The sequence below is a fragment of the Chelonoidis abingdonii genome, chromosome 11, assembly GCF_003597395.2.
Source record: "Chelonoidis abingdonii isolate Lonesome George chromosome 11, CheloAbing_2.0, whole genome shotgun sequence".
Lineage (NCBI taxonomy): Eukaryota > Metazoa > Chordata > Testudines > Testudinidae > Chelonoidis > Chelonoidis abingdonii.
This window is the reverse complement of record NC_133779.1, coordinates 44,540,302-44,557,244: the sequence shown is the minus strand read 5'-3', so window position 1 is coordinate 44,557,244 and position 16,943 is coordinate 44,540,302. Positions and strand designations below refer to the sequence as shown.

The window sequence follows — 16,943 nt, the reverse complement described above, 5'->3', positions numbered from 1 at the left end:
TCCCCAGGGTAAGCTTTGTCATCACAGGCCCTGGGGGTGGGAGTGGATGCAGAGCGGCTGGGGAGGAGATGGGTGAGGGGTGGTTGAGCTCTTCACCAGACATCCCCCCAGTCCTTGGCTGTGCCTGCGGGGCAGGAGTCTAGGCTGGCTCTGGGGCCCAGGGGATGAATCCCCCCCGCCCCCGTGCTATCTGCTGCCCAGCCCCTGGCTGGTGTCTCAGCAGAGCCAAATGGACTGTGGAGCCTGAAGTCCTGGGGAGGGTTACCTAGCCCCCCCCCGGGGAGACCCAGCCTTACGGTGATGGAGGGGGCGTCTCCTAGCAGGGCGGGAAGGTCTGTGCTGGTATCGACCGGCTCCTCCAGCTCCACCCAGCACTGCCTGCCTCCAGGGTCCTGGGAGGAAGGACGGGGGCGGCTGATTGCCCCACCCTGACTCCGCCAACCCTCCTGGGTCGCCTGGCTTCAGGTGCAGCTCTGGAGGGATGGGCCCTGCTGCCGCCGTAGATGCTGGGACGCTTGTGAAGGGCCTTCTCTGTGTGGCCCCAGTGGCTGGAGCCCTGTGGGGCTGGGGGCTGTCCATGCTTGCTGGGGCTTGGCCAGGCCGTTTCGGAGTGGGACTCTTGGCAGTTCTTCCCCGATGCACACGTGGGTCTCTTTCAGCACCGCCTGCCCAGGCGGTCAGGGCACGTCCTGCACACACCGGCTGTGCCATAGTGTAGACATGGCCTACATATCCCGAAAGCGCTGCCGCCTCTCCGCGGCGCAGGGGGCACATGCTAGTGAACGGTGGGCACAGGGCGTGGGCCCTGCTCTGAGCACTTACCGAGAGAGGGACATGCACCCCACCTATGGTGCGAGGGTGGAGAGCCAGAGACACTCACCGGGCCACACAGGGCGCCATGCTCAGAGCTGGGAGTGGGACCCAGGAGTCCTGGCTCCCAACCTGTCCCCGATTCTTCACCGAGTCAGATGTGGAATAGGGCACGGGTCTGGCTTCCAGGGCACGCTTTGTGCACCTGCCTGGCTGGGAGCCCCGGGGGGGTCTGGGACCCATGTGCCAGTCTGGGGGAGCGGGACCGTGCTCTTGGAGCGCATGGATCCGTGCTGCGTGGGGGGAGGCCTGGGGGAACAGGGGCACCCAGGGTGATGGCTCTGTTCTTGGCCCCTTGCAGGCGGCAGCTCCAGTCGGCAGCCTGAAGACCTGCGACATTATTGGCATGTGACGCCCTGGATCCTGCAGGGCAACCGGACACTCAGCATGGCTGAGACAGACCTGGTAAGATCTCTGCCCTCCACCCCCAGCAGCCACTGGCTGCGTTCCCTGGCACCCCTGCTCCCCCCAACTGTCGCACCCCCCCGGCTCATCCGTCAGTGGGGGCCTCTCCCTGGGATGGGCGGGACTCAGTCCAGCTGGCAGGAAGGGAGCAGTGCCCACACAGCCTGGCCCCTGCACTGGATTTGTTGCGGTCACCCCTGCTTTGGGGTGCACTCGGGGAGCCTTAGTGCTTCCCTCCCAGCCCCATGGGTGCTACTCTGGCATCGCTCCCCACCCCCGTTGGATTCCCCTGTTCCCTTTCCGGGCACAGGAAACCCAGCCCCTGTCCCAGCTCTGGCCTCAGCACCTGCCCTGTTCCTGGGGTCCCGGCAGGGAGCAACGACCTGCAGCCTCTGGGGGGATGGGAGCATGGGGAGACCCCCAGCCCCTGCAAGGATGAGGGAGAAGGGACCTGCTGCATTGCAGCTCCCCCCATCTGTGTGAGGGTCCCCGGCCCCAGCAGGCCCCGCTGCCTTGAGTGGCTTCCTTAGGGGCGTCTGGGGGCTCCCCATACTGGGAGTTGGGATGCCTGGAGAAGATCCCTTCAGACCCATGCTGGGGGAGGGGCAAGGAAGGAGACGCTGCCCTGTGGACTCCCCCGTCCGTCCCCCTGCCCAGCCAGGCCGGCTGTGTGAGCTCATTCCTGCCCACCCCCCCACCGGAAGGGCCTGGCCCGGCCACAGCCAAGGATCCTCTGTGGCATTTCCTCTTTGCTCCGTGCTGGCAGGAAGTGCAGGGTGTGGAGGGTGGGGGGCAGGACACCTCCTGCGACACCCCACTCCCAGGACAATGAGCTAATGAGGGAGGGGTGCTTCCTGGCGAGCTCCGGGAGGGGACCCCCATCCTGACCTCTGCCTGACCTCTGGCATGCTAGGGCCTAACCGAGACCACATGAGTGGTGGGAGCTGCCCCATCCACCGCTCCCTCCATCCCGCCATCACCTGCCGGCACAGCTTGGGCCCCATCGGCGATGCTGGCTGGGGAGGGGACAAGCACCCCAAACCATGGCAGGGGAGTTGAGCCCTGCCCAAAGCAGAGGCCAAGTGACCCCAATCCTGGGCTGGGCTGCGATGAGTGGGGTTGGGCGGGTGGGTGAGCTGGGGCATTGTCTGCCAGGGGGTATTGGTGGGTGCCCCCCCCACGCTTCCTTCTTCCAAACACAGGGGGGCTCAGCCATGGGGCAGGGGCAGAGGGGCTGGCTTTACCCCTGTCCTAGTGACTCCATCCCACCCCCTCGGCTGCCAGGAAGGGGTGGGGCAGGGAACCCAGACTGGGGTGCCCCCTGATGGGGACCAGCCCTATGTTCCATCCTGGGTGGGTGTTGGGGGTGACTCCCAGGCTGGGGATCGCTGGCTGCTGGGCCTGAAACCTGCTCCTTGGTCTCCCCCAGGAGGGCTTCCCAGCCCGGCTTCAGGTGGCCCTGGACCTGGAGGGGACGCAGCTTGTGCTGGACTTAGAGCAAAACTGGTGAGTTTCGGGGGGTGTCATGCAGTGTGGGGGAGTCAGGGCCCTGCACTCCCCACTTCCTGCGATTCACCGGGACTCTCAGCCAGCCAGTAACACAGAAGGTTTATTAGATGACAGGAACACAGTCCCAAGCAGGGCTTGTAGGTACAACCAGAACCCCTCAGCCACGGCAAGGAGCTTAGACCCCAGCTTGGAGTTCCCTGCGTTGCACCCCCCAGCCCAAGACTGAAAACCAAACCTCCTCCAGCAGCTTTCTCCTCCCTCCCCCCAGCTCCTCCTCCCCTTTGTTCAGTCTCCCCAGGCAGAAGGTGTCACTTCTCCCAACCCCCCTCCTGGCTCAGGTTACAGCTCAGGGAGCTTCCTTCAAGGGAAGTTCCCCCTCCCCAATGTAACCCCCCTGCAACATTCCCAGGTCAAATCCACTCTGCTCTGTCACAGGGGGACTGGGTGTGTTCCCTGTACCCTTCTTCCTCCCCTCCCCGCCAGCTGGCTGTGTGTGTGTGGGGGGGGGGGGGAGGCAGCATCTGAGCTGCACAGGGGTTGCTCTGCTGGGCCCTGAAGTGGGGAGGGAGCTGGGGGGCTGCAGTGGGTGGCCGGGGCACCAGAGCATTATTCTAGGGGAGCCGGGGGTGGGGGAGGGAGCTGCACAGGATGGCTGGGGGGCCCTGTGAGGAGGGAACTGGGGGGCTGCAGGGGGGACTGGGAGGACCTGGGGGGCAGGGAGCTGCAGGGGCTGGCTGGTGGCCCTATGGGGAGGGAGCTGGGGGGCTGCACGGGATGGTCGATACATTGTGCATTGTTCTGGGGGGGGAGGGAGCTGCAGGGGGTGGCCAGGGAGCCCTGTGAGGAGGGAGCTGTGGGGCTGCATAGGGTGGCTGAGACACCTGTGCATTGTTCGGGGGGGGGGAGGGAGCTGCAGGGGGTGGCCAGGGAGCCCTGTGAGGAGGGAGCTGTGGGTCTGGGAGGCCCTGGGGGGTTGGAGCTGGGGGTGGCTGGGGTGCCCATGTATTGTTCTAGGGAGGCCTGGGGGCGTTGCTCTGGGGAACCCAGGGTGTGTGCAGGGGCAGTGGCCTGGCAGCAGATGGGCTCCAGCTGGGTCATGCTCCCTCTGGCCCCGCTGGCCCCTCCGTGGGCCTGGTGGAGGGGGAACACCCTCTGCCTCTGTTCTTGGGGAGCAAGGCAGTGCCCCTCTGGCCTATGGGGATGCTGGGTACCCTGGGGGCCGTGCTCCCATTGGCTGGTGCAGCCCCCGGCATCCCAGAGATGGGGCGGGGTGGGGAAGCCCGTCCCTGGGCTCGCTCTCACTGTCTGTCTCTGGCAGGGAGGTGGCTCCGGGCACCCGGGCACTGCTCTATTACCTGCCCAATGGCACGCGGGTGACACAGGCCGCCGGCTCGCAGGTAGGTTTGTGGCTGGCCATGCAGGTGTCAGGGATCCACAGGATCAGTCTCTGGCAGACCCCTGCAGCGTGGCAGACCCCCAGGGGTCCCACTCCTCCCCAGGGCAGGCCATGCGGCTTCATCACCTTAGACCGAACCGCTGGGGCACCTGCCCTCCTGCATCACCCAGCAGGTGCACCAGCACCAGGCAGAGACTTCTCCCCTGCAGGGACAGGTGCCCCTTGCCCAGTGCTGGCAGGGACACCCACACAATGCACCCAGCACGCTGGGTTTAGTGCTGAGAGCTGAAGGTGAAAGCAGCATCAGAGCCCTGTCACCCCACAGCAAACCCCCGGCCCATGGGGCAGGTCCCAGTGAAACCCCCCAGCTCTGTCCCTCCCCTTCCCCCATCCTTTGTTCTCCAGCTTGGGGATTGTGTGCAGAGGAGGTGATATCCCTCTTTCCCCCACCTTCTTGCCAGGTGTCACTGTCCCTTAATTGGCTTTGTTCTCTGAGATTCTCCACGGATTTAGGGGGGCCTGGGCCACCCCCTCTCAGTGACTCCTCCGCCTGGGTGACATTCACAACTGTCTCCAGCTGCCCTGGAAGCAAACGCCTCTCCCAGCCATGCAAAATGCAGGGAAAACTGAGGCACACGGGGGTGGTGGTGGTGGTGAACGGACATAAAAATAGTACAGAAAATTCCCACCCCGCAGGAGGTGACTCTGACAGCAGTGCCCTGGCTGTGCAGGACTCAGGTGTGTGTGCATGTGTGTGCGGGGGTGCTGCGAGCTTCTCCAGGGCAGTGCCCTGTCATTGGCACTGTTGTATTTGTACTGGTCCATTACTTGGACCAGTGTCTCCTCCCCTCATTGCTGGCCAGGGCTGCTCTGCAGGGGGAGACGTCCCAGCTGGGTCCCCTGAGAGCGCTTGGAGCTGCAGCTAAACTCAGCTTCTCTCTGCTGCAGGGAAACTGCTGCTACCGGGGCCATGTCCGGGAGTATCCAGGCTCCTGGGCCAGCATCTGCACCTGCTCCGGACTCAGGTGGGGGAGAGCTCTGCAGCTGCAGGCTGGGGGCTGAAATCGGGGGTGATGGGGAGAGGAGGGACAGTAGGTGTGGGGGTGCCCTGGCCAATGGAAGGATGCAGGGGGGGATCTCTGTGGGTTTTAAAGAGGAGCCATTCTGGGTGCCCCTCAGTCCTGACCTGCAGCCCCAGTGACCATAGCCCTGCCCTCCCCGCCGCCCAGCAGGGGCCGTGGTTTTGCTGAGCCCGTGACCCCTGCCTCTCTTGTAACCTGCCCTGAAGATTAACCTAGTCCCTGCCCCCCAGCTAACGCCCATCTCCCCCTCCTCTCCTAGTGGCGTCCTCGTGGCCTCGGAGAACAGGAGCTACGGCCTGGAGCCAGACCCCCAAGGGCCCCGCGGGAGGCACCTGGCCTACAGGCCCCGGGACATGCGGCTGGGACAGAGGGAGTGTGGGCTGGGCCCCTCCAACCACACACAGCCACAGCTGGACCAGGAACCACACAGGGTAGGTGGGGGAGGGGAATTGGGGGGTGTCTGGAGCCACAGTCCCTCCCCCCCAATCTCATTTGTCTCTGGGATGGGGAGAAGCTGTTGCCTGAGTCCCCAGGTCACAACCCCCTTTGCTGCCTCCCCCCCCCCCGTTCTGGCTCTTGTGTCCATGCGTTTGCTGAGTGCCCTCCTCCCCACTCACTGGCTCACCCTTCTCCCCAGGGGAAGCGGGAGGCAGCCCCAGAGCAGCCGTTCGTGGAGCTGGTGATGGTGGTGGACCATGCAGAGGTGAGTGACTCCTGGCCATGCTGGGTGGGGATGGGAGGAATCTGCCTCACTCTCCTGAACCCCATGGAGGCTCCTCCCCCCTGATGCCTCCTCTCCCCCCTTGCAGTTCAAGAATTACCCCAACATGAAATGGATCCAGACCCGGATGCTGGAGATCGCCAACCAGGTGGACACGGTGGGTCCCTAATGGCCCCTGGGATGCCCTTCCCCCCCCAGCTCTGCCAGTGCCCCTCACTCCTGCCCCACAGCCCCGGTTATCCCAGCCTGCGTCTCCCCCTCCCCCCCCAGCTCTGCCAGTGCCCCTCACTCCTGCCCCACAGCCCCGGTTATCCCAACCTGCACCTCCCCCTCCCCACAGCTCTGCGCCCCCTCACTCCTGTCCCGCAGCACCAGTTATCCCAGGTCTGTGTCGTTGTCACAGAGTTTGGGGGAGTCAAGGCCCTGCACCCCCCATTTCCTGCAATTCACCAGGACTCTCAGCCAGCCAGTAACACAGGAGGTTTATTAGACGACAGGAACACAGTCCAAGGCCAGTCTTGCGGGTACAGACAACAAGACCCCTCAGTTAGGTCCATCTTGGGGGGGCCCCAGGGAGGCCAGAGCCCTGTCTGGGCTCCCCTCCATTTCCCAGCCAGCTCCAAACTGAAACTCCCTCCAACCGTCTCCCCCCGCACCCTGCAGGGCCCCTCCCCGGCTCCTCCTCCAGCCTTTCTCCATTTCCCAAGCAGAGGTGTCACCTGGCTCCTCTTGCAGCCTGGTTCTCAGGTTACCTGCTTGGGTATCTTCCCTTCCCCAATGCAGCCAGTCCCAGCAAAACTCCCCTCAACCTTCCCAGGCCAACACGCCTCTCTCCCTGCTGCGTCACAGGCACCCACACAGAATTCAAAGAAAACATGAAGAACATTCCCAGTTCTGTTCGTCAGGGTTGTTCACCCCGTCCCCCTCACTGCTGTCCCGAAGCCCCTGCTGTGCCAGCCCTGACTCCTGCCCTGGTACGGGCAGTGGTGCCATCAGTGACTCTGGTCTGGCACCCACTGCCCGGCCAGCATCTCTAACCCCAGCTTCCCCCCAGTTCTATCGGCCCCTGGGCATCCGCGTGGCGCTGCTGGCTGTGGAAGTGTGGAACCAAGGGGACCCCATCACCGTGGGGCCCAGCGCCCGGGCCACGCTGGAGCGCTTCCTGCAGTGGAGGCAGAAGGAGCTGCTGCCCCGGCTCCCGCATGACAACGCCCAGCTGCTCACGTGAGTGCGGGGGCCGGGGGGGGCCAGGCTGGAGCCTGTCTGATGCCAGGCGCATGTGGCCAGGATCTGGGCTCCGGCCCCCCTAATGCTCGCTCGCTCTTACAGAGGGGCCCCGCTGGAGGGGGTGGCAGTGGGGATGGCGTCCCAGGCCTCCATGTGCTCGGCTGCGCGATCGGGTGGGGTCAGCGTGGTGAGTACCTCCCTGCCCCTGCCCTGCCCCCTCCTCTGCCCCTGCCCCTGCCCACTCTGATCCGGCCTCTTTGTGCAGGATCACTCGGTCAGCGTCCTGGTCGTGGCCTCTACTGTGGCTCACCAGCTGGGCCACAACCTGGGCATGAACCACGATGGTGCCGGGCGCCAGTGTGACTGCGTCGGTCCCTACCAGGAGCGGAACTGCATCATGGCGCCGCCCACAGGGTGAGTCTGGGGGTGCCCTGGCATGTGGGGAGGGAAGGGGAGTCCCTGGGCCCTGCCCCCCTGCACTCACGGGCTCCCCTCCACAGGCTGATGCCTGGTCTGAGCTTCAGCAGCTGCAGCCAGCAGGACGTGGAGCAGAGCCTGCGCCAGGGCCAGGGCTGGTGCCTCTTCAACGTGCCCGAGCCCAAGAGCGTGGTCGTGAACTCGCACTGCGGGAACTGGCTGGTGGAGAAGGACGAGACGTGTGACTGCGGCCTCCGGGCGGTAAGAGGGGGAGGCACGTGTGTGAGGGGATTTCTGCTCATTGCCCCCAGGGCCCCACTGTCACGGACTCACAGCATGTCTGTCTTTGCTGTGGGCCCCCTCAGGGAGTCTCCTCGCTCTGGGGCCCTGGGCCTCCTCACCCCCGAAGGGGACAATGCCCCCTGTTCTCTAGCCCGGAGCGACTCTCAGCCAGCATAAAACAGGAGGGTTTACTGAGCATCTGAACCCAGCACAGGAAACTCTCAGGGCCTCAGCACAGCACATCCAAGTCCCCCCTGCATTCAGGTGGGCTCTGCCTGCTCCCCCTCTCCAGCCCAGAGGCCCCCTGCTCCCCACTGGGCTTCCGATATCCCCGGCCCCAAACCCCCTCTGTCCATTGTCTTCTCTCCAGGTAAACAGGGTCGCCTGGTTCTTCTCTCCCCTCTCCCGTCCTCTGGCCCCTCTGGCTGGAACCGGCTGGTCAGGTCACCGGGGTCCTCTCCCCGCAGCCCATTGTCCTCCCACTGGCCAGAACTGGCTGTGACTCCTGAGCTGGGCCTCCCGGTCACCAGTCGCTGGGGTCTCCATCCTCCAGGCTGGGGTCCCGAGTCCCCTCTCCGGTCCTGTGTCCCAACAAACTCCCTCTCCCCTCCCCTCATTAAACCAGTAACACCTGGGGACACTGAGTCCCACCCCCTCTGCACGCAAACCACTGAAAAAACCAAGGAGAAAACCAGAAAATCCCCCACTTTGTCACACCTGCTCACCCCGCCCCTCTGCCTCACAGGAGTGCACTGACCCCTGCTGCAACGCCAGCACCTGCCGGCTGGCCCCTGGAGCTGAGTGTGCCACGGGGGATACCTGCTGCCAGGACTGCAAGGTGAGTGGAAGGGCCCTGCCAGTGCCCCTCACTCCCAACCCGCAGCCCCCTGCCAGCCCAGCCCTGGGCTCCACCTCGTCGCTTTCTGGGGGTGCACGACCAGATGGCAGCACAATTAATATTAAGGGTGCGGGAAGGAATGAGTTATACCTGGGCTACAGTCGCTGGAGTCCAGTGGCAGGGCTGATGGAACGCGGCCCAAGCTGCTGCCGGAACTAGCTGAAGCCATCACAGACCCACTGGTGTTTCTCGTCGAGAGCCCCCTGGGGGAAAGAGGAGGGCAAACGTAGGGCCCAGGGTGTTACTGACCCATCAGCGTGACCTCACTGGCTGGAAAGAGCCTGGAGCAAACGGTTAAACAACTCTGAGCCCCTGGAGCAGGCACTAAGGAACCGCCGGCACGGACTGGTCACGGACATGCCCAGCCAGTCTCTGTCGGGGGCAGCGGGGAGCATGGGAGGTGTTGGGTTTAGCCAGGCTTTGGGAACCGACCCACATGACAGCTGGTTTTACTGCAAGAGGGGGTCACGGCTCTGTGGGGTCAGCACTGTGCCCCCAGCTTGGGCCCTTTGATGTGCCAGACCCTCAGGGATCCCCCTCGTCCCTCAGGGCAGGCCCTGCAGCCTCTTGCTTCACCCTGGGAGCGCTGCCCAGTGAGCCCCCCTGAGCCAGAGGCCAGACCAGAGACCCCCCGCACACTGCCCGTTCTGACTCTTTCTGATCCCCAGCTGCGAGGGGCCGGCTCCGTGTGCCGGGAGCCCCGTGGTGAGTGCGACCTCCCTGAGTTCTGCGACGGGCTGTCCCCACGCTGCCCTCCCAACACATACCTGCAGGACGGGCAACCCTGCGCTGGGGGCCAGGCCCACTGCTACGGGGGGGCCTGCACCACCTACCAGGGCCAGTGCCAGAAGCTGTGGGGCCCAGGTAAGGGGCAGGGGTCTGGTGGGAGGGTGGGATGCAGTGGAGCTGAGTGCGTGGGTGCAGAGCTGGGGGGACTCTGGGGAGATGGAGCGGGGGTGCCGAGGCCCCTGCGATGCTCACTGCTCTGTCCCATGCAGGTTCAGGGCCCGTCTCCAACGTCTGCATGGCCTCCTTGAATGCCAGAGGGGATGAGCATGGGCACTGCGGGCAGCGCCCCGACGGCACGTACATCCCCTGTGCCCAGCAGTGAGTGACCCCTGTATATCACCCATCTGTCCCCTCCCCCTTCCCCTGTCCGTCCATCCTCCTGACCCCTGTCTGCCCGTGTAGGGACGCTGGCTGCGGGAGGCTGCAGTGCCAGGGGGGCAGTGCCCAGGGCACACTGGAGGATGGAGTGGCACCTGGCTGCCGCGCTATCCCCCTGCCCCTGGACGAGGATGTGAGCGACCTGGCCATGGTGCTGCCGGGCACGGCCTGTGGCCCCGGGAAGGTGAGCTGGGGGGACACCCCGGGGCACAGGGGAGGAACAGGTGCAGCAGCCAAGTGGGAAGGGGGTCGCTGGCCCCCCCACGCTGGGCCAGGCCCCCCCCTTCTCTCTCGTGACTCCCTCTTTCTCCGGGCAGGTGTGCAGCGGTGGCTGGTGCCGGGATGTCTCCGAGCTGGGGGTGCAGGAGTGTGGGAGTAAATGCCACGGGCATGGGGTGAGCGGGGCAGCAGGTCTGGGGGGAGGGGAGGCTGTGCCGTCCCTTTGCTGAGAGCCTGTCAGTGAGGAGGCTCTGTGTCCCCCCCCCCCACCAGGTCTGCAACAACAACGGGCACTGCCACTGTGAGGCGGGCTGGGCCGCTCCTGCCTGCAACAGCCCGGGGGCCGGGGGCAGCGTGGACAGCGGCCCCGGGGGCCTGGAGCAAGGTGAGGGGGGCGGGCAAGGCATGGGGGGCGGGGCTGATCATGTTGTTTCTGACGCTGATGAGGCTGGGACCCAGGCATCCGGCTGGGCAGGGCAGGGATTCAGACCCGTCTCCCCCTGGGGTGGGGCTGGTGGCACCCGAGGGCCAAGCTAGGCATGCGTGGCGGATGCAGGGCCCCCCCCAGCTGCATGGGGCGTGAGAAGAATGGGGCTTTGTGTGCTGGGGGCAGGGTGGGGGGGGACGGCCTTTACTGCCAGGGACACTAACAGGCTGTTCTCCTGCCAGGCGGCAGCTCGCTCCCCACCACCCTGTTGATCCCAGCCGCGCTGCTCCTGGCCCTCGCTCTGGGGCTTTGCTACGCCAAGCGCGCCGGCCTGCACCAGCGCCTCTGTCAGCTCGGCAAGGGCACCAGCTGCCAGTACAGGTAACGCTCCCCACTCCCCCCGTCCCGGGCCTGCCTTCTCCCCCGTGCGTCCCCAGCACAGTAACCACCTCTGCTCCCTGGCTCCCATGGGTATGTTCTGGGCCTGGGATGCGACCGTGACTCTGTTCTCCCTGCAGCGCCAAGCCAGGCACCCAGGTGCAATTGCTCAGCACAGGAGTCTCGGCCGACCCGAACGGGTAAGGTCGCTGCGGGGGGGCTGGGGGCTGGACACTGGCTCACTTAACTTTGGCGGGGCCCAGCACTGTGAGCTTCCCCATGGGCCCCAGTGGATAGAAGGGGGAGTGTCACGGGTTCTTCTCACCATATTCCCATTCCCCCTGCTGAGTGGGGGCTCTGAGTTACTTGCCTGGAGGGTTCTACTCCCCACACCCCCCTCTGAGAAGCAGGAGGTCCTGTCCCCTGTGTGTCTCTGCTGGTGACTGGTTGCTGAATGCTGTCCAGTCTCACCCCCAGCTCTGCGGGGCCTGGCAGTTTATGGGGGGGCTGGCCAGGGGCTGGGGATCAGCCTCCCCAGGAGGTTGGGGGGGTGGCTGCAGCAGCAGCACAGGTGGTGGGGTGGCTGGTTGCCATGGACCTGCCATGCTGGGGGCAGCTGGCCCTGGTGAGATGCCACCCTGCTGTCCTATGGGGGGGTTCTGCCTGCCCCCTGGCTGGGGAATTGGGGACACAAGGGCTGGGTGCTCCTGGGGGCAGTGCTGGCCTGGGGGTCCGCCTGGGGCTGTCCTGATTGGGGTAGGTGCCGGTGCCCTCCCTGCGCAGTTCTGCAACCTGGCACCCTGTGGGTGGGGATGTGTGTGAAATGGGGGGACGCTGCCCTGTGGGGGCCTGAGACGTGTTTCTTCCCCCAGGATCGCTCAGCTAGAGCCGCGAGGCTACAACGAGCCCCACCCTGGGCACCCGCGGCCCCTGCAGTGGCCCCAGAGCACCGAGCTGCAGATGATGCCCATCAGTAAGGTGAGTCCAGCACCGCCCACCTCATGCTGGGGGCCACTCCCATCCTGCCTGGGGCCCCACAGCTGGGACGGGGAGCCAGCGCTGCGGGCGACTGGGGATAGTCTGGGGAGAGGCCAGGGTCCTGCTCCCATGGGCGCTGTGTTCTGGGGATGGGGTCTGAGCTGCTGCAGTTGCCAAGACGGCCCTGTTGGTGGACGGCAGGTGCTCAAGTAGGGGGCACAATCCCCAGTCAGTGCTGGCCCCAGTGGCATGGGGGGTGCGGTGCTCCAGGGCGGGGGCTCCGTAGGGGGCTCTCCCCCTGGCAGTGCAGGCCCCAGCAGCACGGGGCGGGTGTGGCGCTCCAGGGTGGGGGCTCCGTAGGGGGCTCAGTCCCCAGTCAGTGCTGGCCCCAGTGGCAGGGGGGGGTACGGTGCTCCAGGGCGGGGGCTCCTTAGGGGGCTCTCTCCCTGGCAGTGCAGGCCCCAGGGACACTGGGGGTGCGGCGCTCCAGGGCAGGGATCGGTAGGGGGCTCAGTCCCCAGTCAGTGCTGGCCCCAGGGGCACGAGGGGTGTGGTGCTCCAGGGCGGGGGCTCTGTAGGGGGCTCTTCCCCTGGCAGTGCTGGCCCCAGGGGCACGGGGGGGTGTGGTGCTCCAGGGTGGGGGCTCCATAAGGGGATCTCATGGGGCACGGGGAACTAGGGGGCACTGAGAGTAGGGCTTCCAACACGTCGGGGGAGAACAGGAGGTTTAACACACACACACACACACACACCCGGAATGAGCAGCTGAGTTAAACTGAGTGGTGACGTCCTACGTTCACTCCCCACGCAAGTGTATCAGGGGAGAGCTCTCCAGCCAGCGAGTCGCCCCTGCGCGTGCTGGGCGTGAGAGCTGCGGCTGGGAAGGGGTGTGTATGCGCACGTAGGGGGGTGGGTGGGTGGGGGTGGAACTGTGATTGGAACAGCGGTGCTACTTCAGCTTCACCTCGCGCCAGTGCGGCAAGGCAAGTCACAACCCTGTGCCGCAGGGAGCATTATGGGGGGCAGCAGCGGGTGCTCTCCCCGGCAGGTCGGGCTGGCCCCAGGGCTGTGATGGGGAGTGGGGCTGTGCCACAGGGAACGTTATGGGGGGCAGCAGGGGGCGCTCTCCCCGGCAGGCAGGGCTGGCCCCAGGGTGGTGATGGGGGGTGGGGCCATGCTGTTATGGTGGGCAGCAGGGGGTGCTGTCCCGTGGCAGGCAGGGCTGGCCCCAGGGCAATGATGGGAGGCCATGCTGCATGGAGAGTTATAGGGGGCAGCAGGGGGCGCTCTCCCCGGCAGGCAGGGCTGGCCCCAGGGCAGTGATGGGGGTTGGGGCCTTGCCATTTTGGGGGGCAGCAGGGGGTGCTGGTCCCTGCCCTGGCATAGGGCTGCTGTGCTGCTGGAGGCGCTGTCTGTGGGTCGGGGTACAGCCAAGGACATCACTCGCTGACCATCCCTGACCTGGCCACGAGGCTTAGGGAGCCAATCCCAGCACTATGTCCCCTCCTTCCCCCTGGCAGCATTGGGGGTGGGCACTGGATGCTGCTGGGTGAGGGGTTCTGGGGGTAGCGGGGTCTGATTGCTCTGTGGAGCCCTGGGCCAGCCCCAGTGTGAGGGGAGAGGATTGGCCTCCAGGGAGCGGGGTGCATTCCCTCCAAAAGGAAGGGGTGTTCCGCCCAGGCAGCAGCCTGGTGCAGGGCTGTGCCTCAATCCAGGGCCCCCTGATGCTGGCGTGGGGGCTCCTCTCCATGGGCTGCAACCTCTTGAGATCCTGGGGGGGTCCTTGCGAGTAGAGCCTGCGCGGGGTCAGGGGGAGGAAATCTGCTCTGCCCTGGGGGGACATGGGTGGGTGGGCATCTCTGTCCTGCCAGTTGACTCTCCGCATGCTGCATGGCGACTTACTGACCGACTGACCCCTGCCTGCATGATCCCCCGGTCCGTCTCTTAACCTCCCCAACCCTGGTCTCACTGACTACTCCCGCCCCGCCCCTCCTCCCCCGACCTCCGCTTTCTGCTCCTCTTCTTTCTGCAGCCCATTTCCCACGGCTGGGCCCGGCCCGACCCACCCTCCAAGCCACTCCCGCCCGACCCGGTTCCTAAGGAATCCCAGGTAACGTCCTTGGGCCCTGCCAGGCGCGGATGGGGGCCCAGGGCGGCAGCTGCTCTAACTCCCCAGCCAAGGCCCCTGCATGCCTGGCACTGCATGGACTCACTGGGGACACCGACCTCTGCCCAGCTGACACGGACTCTGCCCCCATAGGGCTGGGCTCCAGGGCTTGCCTGGGCTTCCCCTCCCATGCGCTGGGGGTGATGGAGTCAGAGCAGCAGTGAGGGCAGGGCCTGAGTGTGAAACTGGCCCCCCAGGGTCTTTGGGGTTGCCCTGTCCCACCACCCCATGTCTCTTCCCCAGCCCCGATGTGGGGGCAGGACATAGCCCTGAGGGCCGTGCACCCCTGTGCCGGGCTGTGGGATCCTGGATGCTGCCGTGGGGCAGAGCGAGCACCCAACATGTGGCCTTTGCCCCAAACTCTCCCCAAGCCTGACACGCACACCCCAGCCCGGGGCCCAGCACGCCCTGCCCCAGGCTCTCATGCCTGGCCACAGGAGGGGCACTGGGCCAGCAGCTCCCCACCAGCCCCCTGGCATTGCTGCACCCTGGCTGGGAGATTTTAGCCCCAGCCCATTGGTGGTCGGCTCCCTGTGGGGCAGCCTTGGCCCCACTCTGTCCCTGGAGCCCCTGGCCTGGAGCTGGGCTCCCATCTCCCCCCGGCTGAGGCAGGCAGGACCTGCCTCTTCCCCAGGGGTCTGTGTGGACCCCCCAGCAGCTGCCAGCGTGGGGCGCTGTGTCACTGTTTCACTGTCCCTGCTCTCTCTGCCCAGGCCTTTCTGCGGGACAGGCCGCCCCCTCCCACGCGCCCGCTGCCTGCAGACCCTGTGCTGAAAGGCGCTCAGGTAACCGCGCTGGTGGCTGCCAGGCGGGGTGATGGTGACGGTGGCATGGATCTGTGCGTGGGGAGGGATGTCTGGCTGTGGGGCCCAGCAGGTGCCAGGCCGCCTGTGTGGGGTCAGGGGGGATCGACCTTGTCTCCCCCCAAGGGATGTGCAGGGCACGGCTGGCAGGGGGGAGGAGGAGGAGTGGGTGCTGCGTGAGCTCCCTTGTCCTGCGTGGGGCCCCAGGAGATGAGCCCTCCTCAGTAACTCACCCTGACGTCTCTCTGCAGCCTCCAGGCCCTGCCAAGCTGCCCCTGCCCAGGAGGCTGCTGCCCTCGGATCCCGCTGGGCCCCTCGGCTCTAGGCCTGAGCTGTCCTTGGTGCGCTCCGAGAACCCCCACATCATGGTGCTCCCCTCCAGGTGAGGGCTGGCTGCAGACACGGCTCAGGAGCGTCTTGCTCGCTGGCACCGGGGGGTGGGGTGGGTGGGATGGGACTCTGGGGGTTAGGCTGAGCGGGGACTCTTGGGGGTGACTAAGGCAGACCCCTGCCCCCATTACTTACCTGTTTCACATTTCCTCTCTCCCCCAGGCCAGCTCCCCCGCCCCCCACTGGGCATCTCCAGTACACCTAGCATGAGACAGATAATGCTGCCTGCGTGTGGGCTGCCCGGGCTCAGGAACCTCCCCTCCCTCGCTGCCTGTTGGACTTGGGGTTCCTGGTCCCCCTGTTGCTGGCATGGCTCCCCATGCCCCCTCCGTTGCTGACTCTGGGATCTCTCATTCTGGGCTCCACCCCCTCCCCCACGGAGGCGCCCTGCCCGCCAGCTCGGGGATGCTGCGGAGCCGGATAGGAACTTGCTGAAGGCTTGGCCTGTTACACTCTGCTGCGGATGCTGTTCCTGGGTATTTGCTCAAAGCCCCGCTCCTGCCCACGCCCTGCCAGGGTGCCATCCCCTCGGCTGGACCTGCCAATCCCCTGCCCTGGGAACGGGGCCCCGAGAGGCCTTGGGTGCTGAGGGCTCCGAACACTGGGTGTGGCTAGGCACACCCCAGGGGAGCGGCTGCGTCTGGGCGGTGAGAGCGGGTGCGAGCCGGAGCTTGTCCTGGGAGATTTGCTGGGACGCTGCCTGGCTGGGGTGGGAGGGACTCCCTGGTGGGGGGCTCCCCCTTCGTCTAGGGCGCTGGCTGCTTCTGAACCCGCATCTGCAAAGTGTCTAGTAAAGGGAAGCTGCCTGAGTTAACTCCTTCCACTCCAGCGTGAATTCTCTGTGCCCCGTGTGACCAAGTGGGACTGTTCCTAATGTTTCCTCTGAGTACTGTAAGGGTGCCTCAGTTTCCCCTATGCAGTTCTTAAGTCTCTAGATGGTGGAATAAGGGGGTGTAATTGTTGCAGAGCAAAGGGCCAGTGTGCGTAAATGGCCATCACTCTGTCTCCTGGCAACCAATGGCCAGGGTTCTTCCCCCCTGCAAGGGGATGCTAAAGGTGTTGGAGAACAAAAGGATCAGGTGACTTCCTGGCCCGGGAAAGGAATAAAGCAGAGAGGAGGGGCTGGAGGAAGTTGTTAAGCTGGAGCTGGCTGGGGACGAGGAGTGAGGGCAGACGTGGGGGTCTGGCTCACTGCCCCCCAGAATGGACCCGGCCGAGGGGTCCGGCTCGCGGTACCTACAAGCTCTATTTTAGACCCTGTTCCTGTCATCGAATAAACCTCTGTTTTACTGGCTGGCTGAGAGTCACATCTGACTGTGAAGTGGGGGTGCAGGACCCTGTGGCTTCCCCAGGACCCCGCTGGGGTGGGCTTGCTGTGGGAAGTGCACGGAGGGGCAGAGGATGCTGAATGCTCCAAGGAGAGAGCCAGGAGGTGAAGCCGTGGGAGCTTCTTGCCCTGAACAAGTCTGCTCCAAGGGAGAGGAGGCTCCCCAAAGTCCTGACTGGCTTTGTGGAGAGCAGTTCCAGAGCATCATCCGGGGACTCCACGACACCAGGGTCTGGCTGGGTGGGATTCGCTGGGCAGGGCCTGGGGTGGAGCAGGAGGC

General features: G+C 65.6%; 1 protein-coding gene across 1 annotated transcript; it reads left to right on the top strand.

The window, feature by feature from the left end:
* The first annotated feature begins 720 nt into the window (after positions 1–720).
* ADAM15 (ADAM metallopeptidase domain 15) lies at positions 721–16,820 on the top strand. The gene is made up of 25 exons (XM_075071366.1): positions 721–850; positions 1,172–1,275; positions 2,705–2,781; positions 4,103–4,181; positions 5,129–5,205; positions 5,522–5,693; positions 5,900–5,965; positions 6,072–6,140; positions 7,038–7,207; positions 7,313–7,397; positions 7,476–7,624; positions 7,711–7,888; positions 8,655–8,747; positions 9,476–9,671; positions 9,806–9,914; positions 9,999–10,158; positions 10,292–10,369; positions 10,467–10,578; positions 10,863–11,001; positions 11,139–11,198; positions 11,871–11,976; positions 14,009–14,086; positions 14,857–14,928; positions 15,198–15,328; positions 15,499–16,820. Exons 1-25 carry the CDS (start codon positions 721–723, stop codon positions 15,539–15,541), a joined length of 2,733 nt encoding a protein of 910 aa, XP_074927467.1. The 3' UTR covers positions 15,542–16,820.
* The last annotated feature ends 123 nt before the right edge of the window (positions 16,821–16,943 follow it).

Coding starts and splice junctions, on each gene's coding strand:
- ADAM15 (XM_075071366.1), top strand. CDS start 721: ATGGCCTACATATCCCGAAAGCGCTGCCGCCTCTCCGCGGCGCAGGGG. Junction 10,579..10,862: donor CCCCGGGGGCCTGGAGCAAG/GTGAGGGGGGCG, acceptor TTCTCCTGCCAG/GCGGCAGCTCGCTCCCCACC. Junction 11,977..14,008: donor AGATGATGCCCATCAGTAAG/GTGAGTCCAGCA, acceptor TTCTTTCTGCAG/CCCATTTCCCACGGCTGGGC.